General features: G+C 43.2%; 1 protein-coding gene across 1 annotated transcript in view; it reads right to left on the bottom strand.

The window, feature by feature from the left end:
- C2CD3 (C2 domain containing 3 centriole elongation regulator) overlaps positions 1-13,485 on the bottom strand; it is a 163,381-nt gene that overhangs the window by 94,956 nt on the left and 54,940 nt on the right. Inside the window, exons 17-20 of the mRNA XM_040339937.1 lie at positions 11,719-11,893; positions 9,008-9,191; positions 4,539-4,711; positions 1,965-2,088 (exon numbers count right to left, since the gene is read on the bottom strand). Coding sequence (XP_040195871.1) covers positions 1,965-2,088; positions 4,539-4,711; positions 9,008-9,191; positions 11,719-11,893 — 656 coding nt within the window. The remainder of the gene's footprint in view (positions 1-1,964; positions 2,089-4,538; positions 4,712-9,007; positions 9,192-11,718; positions 11,894-13,485) is intronic.

The following is a 13,485-nucleotide window of genomic DNA, read 5'->3' as shown; positions in this document are numbered from 1 at the left end:
AATTTTTACGTTGTTTGCGTAAGTCGATTCAGAAAAGCACTGGACACAAGTTACGCTCACGCCGAAACCAATGACGTCCTAGCGACGTCATTGGGAGCAATGCACGCCGGGAAAATTTGCGGACGGCGCATGCGCAGTTAAATCGGTGCGGGGACGCGCCTGATTTAAATACTACACTCCCCTTAGCCGCGGAATTTGAATTCCGCCGGGGGATTTACAATACGCCGCCGCAAGTTTTGAGGTAAGTGCTTTCTGAATACAGCACTAGCCTCTCAAACTTGCGCCGGCGGATCGTAAATCAGATAGATTAGCAGGTCTTTAGATCCGCGTAATCTATCTGAATCTACCCCAAAGAGTGCATTTGGTGGATCTTCCCATACAGAACAATATTGATATTTAGATATTTGTATGATGACTATAAATTTGCTGTTCCGCAGCAACACACAGGCTCTCCAGAGAATGCATTTTATTTAACTTCCAATAATGAACAAAGTCCAAAGTCCGCAGACGATACAAAATCCAACAGAGCATATAATTCAAATCTCTACCTAGACCTGTGCCTCCATATCAGAGAATACATAGAGAATATATTCTCATCACTTCTAGACCTGTGCCATATTCATACAGAGTGACAAGACTGAACTCCAGGATTATATTCCCTATTCACTGAATAGCTGAGCAATTTGATTGGCCGTCTTTGATCTACATCCTGTCTTTCAGAGTGACAGGTAATGATCACCTATTCCTAATTTTGCATCCTTGCATACTAATAAGCTCCCTCTAATAAGTAATTAGATTACATGTGGCCTGAGTAATGGTTTGATGTGTAAGATTCATCCTGTCTTTTTGGCTATTGACAATCGACAAGCGTCTTTTGATGTGTAACATGTAATTATATTAACAGGTACCAAATGTCAACTGAAATCTGGCCTGGTCAATTTTGGACCTATAATACAATACACACACACACACACACACACACACAAAATATATATATATATATATATATATATATATATATAAACATCCCACATAAATCGGCCAACATATTACAACAGGTTCCACTTTTTTTTTTTTAAGATTCATACTTACCTAGGTGGATACCACATTAGTCCAATGCTGCATCTGTCCCCTGGAGCCTCTAACACAGAGAACCGAGCGATCAAACACTGCTGATTGCTTGGTTCTCAGAGGTCTCTGAGCAGAGACCCGCATAATGTCAGTCAGCAGCTCTCTGCTCTGCCCCCTCACAGTTACTGGAGTGCTGGGCTGTGGAGGGGCGGAAGCAGACAGCTCAGGCTCTCAGTGGCTTGCTGAGATGCTGAGCCGAGTGCCGATCCAGGCATGTGAGCGGATCCGGACTCCACTGTCGCGATCTTGTCTGAGCCCGGAACAGCTCTGTGATGTCAGCGGGCTTCATCCACAGGAAAAGAACAGCCAAATGAGCTTTGGCTGTACCTCTCCTTTAACTTTGCAAAATTCCTGCATTTTTGTTTGCTACTCGAAGCGTTTTGTTTACCTTGAAAAGGGATAAAGACTGTGGCCTGGATTCACGTAGGGCGGCTTTACGTTGTGCGGGCGTAGCGTATCGTATTTATGCTACGCCGCCGCAAGTTAGAGAGGCAAGTGCTGTATTCACAAAGCACTTGCCTCCTAAGTTACGGCGGCGTAGCGTAAATGTGCCGACGTAAGCGCGCGTAATTCAAATTGTGAAGAGGTGGGCGTGTTTTATGCTAATGAATCGTGACCGGACGTGATTTACGTTTTGAACGAACGGCGCATGTGCCGTCCGTGGACGTATCCCAGTGCGCATGTGTCGGATAGAATGCCTAAGATACGTCAAACACTGCCTACAACGTGAACATAACTTACGCACAGCCCTATTCGCGTACGACTTACGTAAAAAGATACGCCTTTAATATATGACTTGGAGAACAGAGAAAGTGAAGAAGAATAAGATTTACCTGGCAGCAGCCTGGAGCCCTGTGGCTCGATGGATCTGAACAGATATGGAGACCATGCGTGTAGCCAATACACCCACCGGGCTTCTGACCGATCTTCTGTAGGTCACATTTACATTGAGTAAACCTGGAAAGAGGGTAATATTAGGCAATTAGTGGCATGATCAGCACTGGACCCATAGAGACACATTATTAAATTTACAAAGTGACAGTTAGGCAACACTGTATTGACCGGTCTTCACTATCAAATGACAATGATCTGCTGCATCCAAGAGTCTATGGGGTTTATTTGCTAAAGGCAAATCCACTTTGCACGACAAGTTTGGAAGTGCAGTCACTGGAGATCTAAGGGGGACATGCAAGGACAATAAAAAACAGCATTTTTTTCTTGTACATGATTGGATGGTAAAATCAGCAGAGCTTCCCCTCATTTCGAATCTTCCCCTCAGATCTAAAGCGATTGCACTTCCAAGTGCGACTTGTAGTGCAAAGTGGATTTGCCTTTAGTAATTCAACCCCCAATGTGTTCAGTTGCCAGTGCCTACAGTCCTTATATCAGCCGTAACAGAGTATGGTCAGCGTGTGCAGTAAGTAAAGGCCATTTATCCACTGGAATAAATGTACATCTTACATCTCACAGCTGACTGCATCTCTATGGTGGCCCTAAGTTCTAAGAGCAGACACCTCCATGTGACCGCTCAAATCCACCAATAATCAAAAACTCGGGGTGCTCTAATCATCTTCCTCAGCTTCTGTGGTCAAACCCCGTCCTCAGGGCCCAATAACAGGCCAGGTTTGCAAGATAACTGAAATACATCACAGGTGATATCATTTGCTGCTCAGTGATTGCAGTATTCTAGTCTGCATCTCCCCAAGATAATACATAAAACCTGGCCTGTTAGTGGGCCCTGAGGACAGGGTTGATGACCACTGTTTTAACCACTTAACCCCCGGACCATATTGCTGGTCAAAGACCAGAGCACTTTTAGCGATTCGGCACTGCGTCGCTTTAACCGACAATTGCGCGGTAGTGCGACGTGGCTCCCAAACAAAATTGGCGTCCTTTTTTCCCCACAAATAGAGCTTTCTTTTGGTGGTATTTGATCACCTCTGCGGTTTTTAGTTTTTGCGCTATAAACAAAAATAGAGCGACAATTTTGAAAAAAATATGAATATTTTTTACTTTTTGCTATAATAAATATCCCCCAAAAATATATAAAAAAAACTATTTTTTTCCTCAGTTGAGGCCGATACGTATTCTTCTACATATTTTTCGTAAAAAAAAAAAAATCGCAATAAGCGTTTATTGATTGGTTTGAGCAAAAGTTATAGCGTTTACAAAATAGGGGGTATTTTTATGGCATTTTTATTAATATTTTTTTTTTACTAGTAATGGCGGCGATCAGCGATTTTTTTTCGGTACTGCGACATTATGGCGGACACATCGGACACTTTTGACACATTTTTGGGACCATTGGCATTTTTATAGCGATCAGTGCTATAAAAATGCATTGATTACAGTAAAAATGCCACTGGCAGTGAAAGAATTAACACTAGGGGGCGGGGAAGGGGTTAAGTATGTTCCCTGGGTGTGTTCTAACTGTAGGGGGGGTGGCCTCACTAGGGGAAATGACTGATCTTCTGTTCATACATTGTATGAACAGAGGATCAGCATTTCTCTCCCTCTCCCTGTTTACACACACAGCTCCCGGGCCTCGCTCTGTAACGAGCAATCGCGTGTACCCGGCGGCGATCGCGCCTGCCGGGCACGCGCACGGGAGTCGGGGGCGAGCGGCGCGCATGCGCCCCTAGTGGCCTGCACGAAAGCCGACGTTATTGTACGGGCTCTCGCGCAGGGGAGCCGACCTGCCGCCGTAAAATGATGGCGGCTGGTCAGCAACTAGTTAAAGGATAGATCGGTTAATCTTTAAAAAAACAAATACTAGATGTGCATTTTTTTTTACAGGTAACATTTTTTTTAATTTTTTTTGTAATGGACCTGTAAATGCATTACACTTGCCATCTGCTGATCGTGGGTGCAATGCTTTACAGGTGCATTACAAAAAATAAAAAAGTTATAATAATAAATGCAGATTTTTTTACCTGTAATGACACGGTCCTGCAGACTGTCTGTGCATCTGTCTAGCCGTACCTCCGTTATGGCCAGGCAGTTACACTGTGACAGGAATACTTAAAAGTGGTTGTATACCCCAAATAAAAAAGAAATAAAATAAAAAACATGCAAGGCAAAGGCATAATGAGCTAGTATGACTAGAATACTAGCTCATTATAATTTACTTTAGATCGAAGCCCCCGCAGCGGTCCTCGGACACGTCCTCTGTCGCCGCCATGATAACCGGAGTGACTTGCGGGTATGGCCGCTCTGGCACTGTAACTGGCCAGAGCGGCGATTACGGAACGTCACGATCCCCACAAATGCGCACATTTACGGCAGGCTCCCATTCAAGAGCCGCCACGCTCCGTGCACCTGCGCCATGGTCTACGGCACGCATGCGCTGTAGACATCGGTGCCCATTTTTACTTTAAGAAGATACAGAATTAAAAGGTTGCAGCTACCAGAGGAGGGAGTACGAGTGTCGGCTGGGTTTTCACTTCTCAGCGTAAGCGGCAGACAGAAAGCCTGGATCCCCACTTCCTCCCGATGATGCATTGTCACCATAGCACACAGACGGGACAACGGAAGCACGCCTTTAGCCACCATCTGGTCTCTGACATTGGGGTAATAGTACCTGCCAGGGATACAAAGAAGACATGTGGCTTTATTCAATAAAACATCTGCATTTATAATCAGTTTAGGAATTCAATAAACACATTTTGTACTTTGGTACTGCTTGAGAAATTGTGCAAAACTAGGAAAAATTATTAAAAACTGAGCTTCATATAGTTTTAGTTCCAGATGTTCTGTGATCAATGCTGTGCACCCTCCCCCGTCATAAAATACTATCATTTCCCAGTATCATCCAAATGATCAACCGCACCTCCTCCAGTTCCCTTGATGCCCAGTACTTCCTAATTGGCACATCAATGTCCAAGTCATAAAGGAAACCCCCCACCCCCTTTACAGGATTACAGCCGAGGTTTGATGATCAGGAAAACAATACAGACTTTGGCGCTGCCCACAGACATGCCCGAAAATAACAGGTTGCTGTAGTATTGAATGCCAGGGTATATATATATATATATATATATATATATATATATATATATATATATATATATATATATATATATATATATAAACATACACATACACAGTGAGGAAAATAAGTATTTGAACACCCTGCTATTTTGCAAGTTCTCCCACTTGGAAATCATGGAGGGGTCTGAAATTGTCATCGTAGGTGCATGTCCACTGTGAGAGACAATCAAAAAAAAAAATTCCTGAAATCACAATTTATGATTTTTTAACTATTTATTTGTATGATACAGCTGCAAATAAGTATTTGAACACCTGTCTATCAGCTAGAATTCTGACCCTCAAAGACCTGTTAGTCTGCCTTTAAAATGTCCACCTCCACTCCATTTATTATCCTAAATTAGATGCACCTGTTTGAGGTCATTAGCTGCATAAAGACACCTGTCCACCCCATACAATCAGTAAGAATCCAACTACTAACATGGCCAAGACCAAAGAGCTGTCCAAAGACACTAGAGACAAAATTGTACACCTCCACAAGGCTGGAAAGGGCTACGGGGAAATTGCCAAGCAGCTTGGTGAAAAAAGGTCCACTGTTGGAGCAATCATTAGAAAATGGAAGAAGCTAAACATGACTGTCAATCTCCCTCGGACTGGGGCTCCATGCAAAATCTCACCTCGTGGGGTCTCAATGATCCTAAGAAAGGTGGTCAATGACCTGAAAAGAGCTGGGACCACCGTGTTCAAATACGTATTTTCATCACTGTATATATATATATAGTAAAATGTCATTCACAATTATTTGTTTTAATCCATTTGCTAATCATTAGTAGATATGTGGAAAATTAACTAATTATTCCGAATATTCGTAAATAACTATTAAACTATAGGTATTGGAATTTCCTTTCAAATTTGGCTGTTAGTGAATGAAACGAATATGAATTTATGCGAAGTTATGAATTATCTGAAAAAAAATGAATGCTGTATCTAAACGAATTAATGACAATTAACAATAAAAATAAAAACTTTTTATTATTATTAATTCGATCCATTCCATTTGTTTAGATGCGGCATTCGTATAGTTTCAGATAATTCGTAAGTCCAGATAAATTCACTAAACAGCCAAATTTTAAAGGAAATTGTTGAATAGTTATTATTACCGTATATACTCGAGTATAAGCCGAGTTTTTCAACACATTTTTTGTGTGCTGAAAATGCCCCCCTCGGCTTATACTCAAGCTTTTTGGGCCTGATCTCCCGGACTTTGGGCACCCAGAACCAACCGGCCGTAGGTCCACATGTAGCCCCATTCTTCCTCTACAAGTGTGCAAAGTTTGTTGTCCAGAGGACCTACGGCCGGGGAGCACAGATTTTTCACAGTCGGGCACCCCTTCCATAGACTCCCATGTTAAACGGTCATTTCTCCGGTAACTTTGGGGACCCGGTACCAGCCAAAACTTGGCACACACGTAGCCCCAGTTCTCCTCTATAAGTGTGAAAGGTTTGCTGTCTGTGGGACCTACGGCCTGGGAGCACCGATTTTTCAAATCCGGGCACCCCTTCTATATACTTCCATGTTAAACGTAAGTCTAGTCATGGGCACAGAGAGTCATGGGCACAGAGAGGCATGGGCACAGAGAGGCATGGGCACAGAGAGGCATGCTCATGGACACAGTGAGGCAAAGTGAGGCACAGTGAGGCATGCAGATGGACACCCTAGGCTTATACTCGAGTCAATACGTTTTCCAATTTTTTTGTGGTAAAATTAGGTGCCTCGGCTTATATTAGGGTCGGCTTATACTCGAGTATATACGGTAGTTAGTCATTGTTTAGAATTTTCAGATTTTATTTCTTATTTTCGAATTGCGATCATAACAAATTACCCGGAAAAAAAAAAGAGAAAAAATAAATGAAACATAATAATAATAATAAATAAATAAATAAATAAATAAATAACTATAATAAAAATGTATTATTATTTGTTTAGATGCGGCATATGTTATTTCGGATAATTCGTAACTTCAGATAAATTCATATTCATTACGTTCACCAAGAGCCAAATTTGAAAGAAAATTCCAATACCTATAATTTAATAGTTATTAGTTAGTTATTATTTAGAATTTTATTTTCTTTTTCTTATTTTCAAATTTACGAATTGCATTCATACCAAATGAAAACAAAAAAATAAATAAATAAATAGTGAAACGAAAAACCCAAAATTTTTTTTGCAGTGCACATGTCTAAGCATTAGTGGGGGGAAATTAAGGCAGTGATGAGAAAATTCGAAGGAGCAGAAGCAACTTTCTAACAGTGTATGCATTAAAAAGTTAAATTTTTATTTTTACTTTTATAACCTATTTTAACAAAAGTGGAAGCTCCGAACTGAGCGAATAATAGCAAAAACATATAGAAGTAATTCTTAAAGTGTCACTAAACCCACATCATAAAAAAACATCAATAAATGGTGTAATACTTTGTTTTCTGTATTCTGCAAAAAAAAATGGTTGATCCTGCTGTTCTCTATCTCCACCTTTTGTCCATTTCCCCCAATTCAGTTGGGGATTTTGCAGAGCAGTGTTGGCAGGTCTGCACATGCTCAGTTTTCAGTGAGTTTCTATGCTGAGCATTTCCTCCCCATCACATCTGAGCAGCCCATGTGACTATAGAGTCACACAGGTGGGCGTATACACAGTGGTAAATGCTAGCCCACTCCCTCCCTTCTTTACCATGCCCACTAACTAATTAAACACAATGAGGGTGGGTTATTACATGTAGATTAATGGAGGCTTCGCCTCCCCGTTATTCTAAGTCACAGGCTGGAGGGGTGTGAGACAGCCTGTGACTGTCAGAAATCCGCCCACACTATGCAATTTACACAAAATATGAAAGATTTGATTTCAAATATATATTTGTATGACAAATTGAATAATTTATTTTGAACATGTGACCAGCAGCAGAGGACTAGAAGCTCCCCCTGCTTATGTTTCCCTGCAGACAGGCTGGGAGAGATCTGGGCCATGTGGCAGCTGGATATCGATTAGAAAAAGGCACTTATTAAAATAATTACAGTGCCATCATCCACATAGAGAAATAAAGGGGCAATGGAAATTAAACAGTTGTTTACCAATCAGTTTAAATGAAGGTAAAAGGATACTAAAGTGTTTCAAAAGAGACAGAATATCTTTAAAATGGTGCTCTTTAGGTCTACTGCAATGTGACAGGTGCACTTTAACACTCTGATTGGTAAAGTCAGTTTCTGGAGAATATACAAACACACACGGCAGGCAAAGTAACAACACTACCTTTTTAACAAATTGTGGGAAAAGCGCACAAATGGAAAAGGATACAAATCTGGTCTAGAGTAAAAGTAACATCCTTGATACGATATACAGTAATACCTCGGATTGCAAAAAAAACGTGGTTTACGAGCGTTTCGCAATAAGAGCTATTTTTTTTTAAATCCTGTTTCCGTTTGCGAGAGTTCTATAGCAAAACTAGCAGTATTCAAGCCTCTGGGGTGTGCAGTACCACATTTGGCCAGAGGTGCGTGGGTGCCGGTGACACACGGAGCCGTTCGTAAACATTTCGTTCCTGAGTGTCTGCAAACCTCTCCAAGTGCATCCAATCGGCTCCGAATGTCTCCGGCACCCCCCCCCCCCACCTCTGGTACATGCGGTACTGCATACACTAGCAGTCCCACTGGAATGGATTATCTGAGTTTCCGTTACTTCCTATGGGGCAGCTCGCTTTGATATACCAGTGCTTTGGATTACAAGCATTCTCCCGGAACGAATTATGCTCGTAATCCAAGGTACCACTGTACTATATATATATATGTTATATTACTATATGATGATCTGTTGTGTTCTCATTTGTCCAGGCACCTTACCGACACCACATTTCGAACGTCACCCCTCCTCCGCCGGAAAGACCCTGCGTGGAGTATGCACTGAGCAGCAGCCTCTGCACTGGGCTGTCTGAAGATGCCACCAGAGTGTGGCTCTGCCGGTCATTGAAGACAGGATCCGGTACACACAGGGTGGTGGCTGTCCGCACAGGCTTCAGGCGGATACCTGAAATATAAAGAAAGGCAGAGAGGAACTCAGTGACCGCACCTTTATTCTGCAATCTCTCAGTCACTAACATACAGAAGACTGATAGGGAGTGTAGAGGGAAAACACAGCCCTTAGAAAACTTAAAGGAACACTAAAGGCAGAATTTTTTTTTTTTTTTTAAATAACAAACATGTTATACTTACCTCCGCTGTGCAGTTCGTTTTGCACAGAGTGGCCCGGATCCGTGTCTTCTGGGGTCCCTCGGTGGCTGTCTCGGCTCCTCCTCGCAAAAGCTTTCCACGTTCATGCGAGCTCCCTCGCACGGTGGAAAGCTTTTGCGAGCGCGCTTCCGTGATACAGCGGCGCCCCGCCCCCCGGCGCGCCGCGTCACCCGCTGTGATTGACAGCAGCGCCAGCCAATGGCTGCGCTGCTATCAATCTGCCCAGCCTAGCCAATCAACGGCCAGGCTGGGAACCGAACAAGATGACAAGCACGCGTCCGGGACTTTCAAACGGTGAGGTAAGTAAAACGGGGGCTCGGGGGGGGGGCATTGATGTCAGATGTTTTTTTACCTTAATGCATAGGGTGCATTAAGGTAAAAAAAAAACATTTACCTTTACAACCCCTTTAACCGCTCATTTATTCTAGGAGGAGAGTAAAAGCATTTTTACTTCCCCCGGCAGACTGCGCTCCATCTGCGTCATCAGGTCTAATGCAGGGCTATAGGCCCAGCTTCTTCAGTGCAGATGAGGCTGTAGAGAAAGGGACTGTGGAATCTGTGTCCTTAGTCCCTTGCTCTGTCTCAAAAGGGACATGTCAGGGGTCTGTTAAGACCCCTGATATCTCCCCAAAGCCCCAAAACAGGGGCTGATAAAAAATTAAAATAAAGAATTGTAATAAATAAATATTTAAAAAAGGTTAATTTGTAAAAAAAAAAAAAAAAAAAATACACACACACACCATCCACTCCCCCACAAAAAAAAGAAAGCATTGCAAAAATATTATATACATTTTTTTTGTTTATAAAAAATAAAATACCGTACATACTCGAGTATAAGCCAAGTTTTTCAGCAATTTTTTTTGTGCTGAAAATTCCCCCCTCGGCTTATACTCGAGTCACCTTTTTGCACCTGATTTCCCGGATACACATGTAGCCTCACTCTTCCTCTACAAGTTTGCAAAGTTTGTTGTCCAGGGAACCTACGGCCGGGGAGCACCGTTTTTTCAAAGCCGGGCACCTCTTCCATAGACTCCCATTTTAAACAGTAATTTCTCTGGTGATTCTGGGGACCCGGTACCGGCCGGTCGTAGGTCCCCTGGACCCGGAACTTGGCACACATGTAGCCCCATTTCTCCTCAACAAGTGTTTTTTTTTTATTTATATGTCACAATGTACAGTATAAGATTTCCTATCATCTGTGCCCAGTCTTGCCACACAGAGTTAATCCAGCTCTGAGCAATCCTCTTTTATTGTCCAGTGAAATAAAACAGACTTCCAGATAAAAAACAAAGTCCTTGCTTTTGAAAAAAAGTGCACAATTCACATCCCCTCCCCTGTGTTTTAATTAAATGTTTTCAAAATATGGGGTGAGTCCCAGTTCAGTGCCATGAGAAAATGCAACAGCCATCAGAATATACATAGAGCTGGAGGGAAGAGGGTAGGGGGATGTGAATTGAGCACTTTTTACAGAAGTAAATAACCTGTCACTCAAGCAAGGACTTTGGTTTTTATCTGGAAGTCTGAACAAAAAACAAAAAAAGAGGATTGCTCAGAGCTGGATTAACTCTATATCCGCAGTAGCCGCAGATAGCACAGCTCGCTCATGCGCAGTAGAGAACCTCGATTCCCTTACCGAAAATGGCGGCGGCAGCACCCGAGAGCCGAAGGACAGATCGGCTTCGGGTGCCGACATCTCGGGGGCCCTGGACAGGTAAGTGTCCATTATTTTAAAGTCACCAGCTGCACCAGAAAAATTTCGGTGGAATTCAGCTTTAAGTGCCGGGGTGGTGCGTGCTGTTTTAGTGCTGCCGCAGTTTTTTAGCTAACCATACTCACCTTACTCAAAGTCCCAGGGTATATGTATTGAATTGGGGCTGGGGATGGAGGTGATGTTGGGGTGACACCAGACCATTTATTATGTCTCAGTGCCACTACTGTTTTCCGTCACCTCAAAAGAAGACCCGCTACAGGAGCTTACCACTCTAGGTTTTACGACTGAACCAGCAGGGAATAAAACATATCGCAGCAGAAGCTGCCAGCAGAGTTTCCTCAGTGCTGAAAGAATGAAGTTAATGTAAACCAAGTGAACTTGTGGTGTGAGGCTTCAAGTACAAGCAATGCCCATTATGGTCTGTGTTTGCCAGCGTCCTTTCAGCATTAGGGATAGGGGCAGCAGATAGCGTAGCTAAGGGTGAACTCCGGATGGTACCTAGCACAGAGCAGGGTGGACGGGTTTGGGTTTCCACTATAATGACAGGTTAGCTTGAAATCCCCCTTGTCAGCTAGTACTGAATATTAAAGGATTATGCCTGTAGTTAGCGTACTTCTCTCTGGCAGTCCAGCTTCTAGTCCGGTGACCGGGGTTTGCACAGGGAAGTAATACTGCACATAGCAGTCCGCTTCTCCCCACACGGTGGACTGCAGAGGAGTCAGGCCTTTCACGTTCTCTACGTGGATGTCAAACACATGATCAATCGTACTCTCTGCAGCTCTAGACATCTGAGAAGAGGAGAGAACACAGAGGACTTTACTATGATGATGTACAGTTATGAAAAAAAAAAAAAAAAAACATTGATCAGTTTTTTTGCCATTTCAATAATAGTCATGTAAGGTTCACAAACAACTTTACGATTACTCTGTATTCCTACAAACCGTGCAGCGCTAACTTTTTTTTTCTTATTTTTTTAGTAAACAGGAAAACTTCTGTCCCCTTTGAGAATTCTAAGTCAGATTATAAAGACTTGGGCCCAGATTCTCAAAGGCGTTACGACGGCGCAACACCATTTGCGCCGTCGTAAGTCCTAATCTGGCCCCGGGTATCTATGCGACTGATTCTTAGAATCAGTTACGCATAGATACCCAATTAGATCTGACAGGCGTAAGGCTCTTACGCTGTCAGATCTTAAATGCAATTTTTTTTTCCGCCGCTAGGTGTCGCCGATGACGTTTTCCCCGTCGCTTATGTAAATTAGCAAATTACGACGATTTCCGAACGTACGCGCGCTCGACGCAGAGAATTTACGTCGTTTCCGTAGCCTTTGCGACGCGTAAAGCTGCCCCTGGGTCTATGGAGTATGGCCAATGTTAAGTATGGCCGTCGTTCCCGCGTCAATATTTTAAAAATCTAGGTCGATTGCGTAAGACGTCCGTGAATGGCGCTGGACGCCATTTACGTTACCGTCTAAGCAAATGACGTCGGTGCGACGTCATTTAGCGCAATGCACGTCGGGGAATTTACCAGACGGAGCATGCGCAGTACGCTCTGCGCGGGAATGCGCCTAATTTAAATGGTGCCCGCCCCATTTGAATTGGGCGGGCTTGCGCCGAGCGCTTTTACGATACACCGCCGCAAGTTTACAGGTAAGTGTTCTGAGAATCAGGCACTAACGCTGTAAACCTGCGGCGGTGTAACGTAAATCACATACGTTACGCTGCCCAGGAGCAACGTAATTATATGAGAATCTGGGCCTAAAGCTCCAGAAAAGATTTACTATTGACTATTAAGTATGCATTAACAAACACTTTAAGTGGTTTTAAGGGGCTTTAAAATAAAGTGCACTTTTCCATCCTTCCCCTGAACTAACCTAACCCACCCTCCTCCACAGATGCATACCGACCTCTATCTTACGTCCTCTTTGTTTACATCCAGCTGTCTGTGTTCTCATGGAGGAGATTGTGCCTCACTTCCTGAAACTCTTCACATGAACAGGAAGTTCAGAAAATCTCCCTCATGGGGACACAGACAGCAGTTGAATCCTGAGAGAGTTTCTACCTGATCTGCACTCTACTAGAAAAAATTTTTATTGCTCCATTTGTCCCAATGTTCTGTCTAGCAGCCATCAAATAGACAGGGGACATGGGTCTTAAGGGGAATGTAATGCAGGAAAAGTAAGACTCTGCAGGTGGAAGGGAGAAAACCCAAGGTGAAGGTGATCCTGCTGCTGGATACCCTGTGATATAAAAGTCAGCAATGACTCACCCCTTCAGACTCTGCTTATAAGGCTACTTTCACACTGGGGCAGTGGGGGCGTCAGCGGTAAAGCGCTGCTTGTTTTAGCAGCGCTGTACCGATGTTATAGCGGCGCTTTGGT

Source organism: Rana temporaria, chromosome 2 (assembly GCF_905171775.1).
Source record: "Rana temporaria chromosome 2, aRanTem1.1, whole genome shotgun sequence".
Lineage (NCBI taxonomy): Eukaryota > Metazoa > Chordata > Amphibia > Anura > Ranidae > Rana > Rana temporaria.
This window is presented reverse-complemented; position numbering and strand designations above follow the sequence as displayed.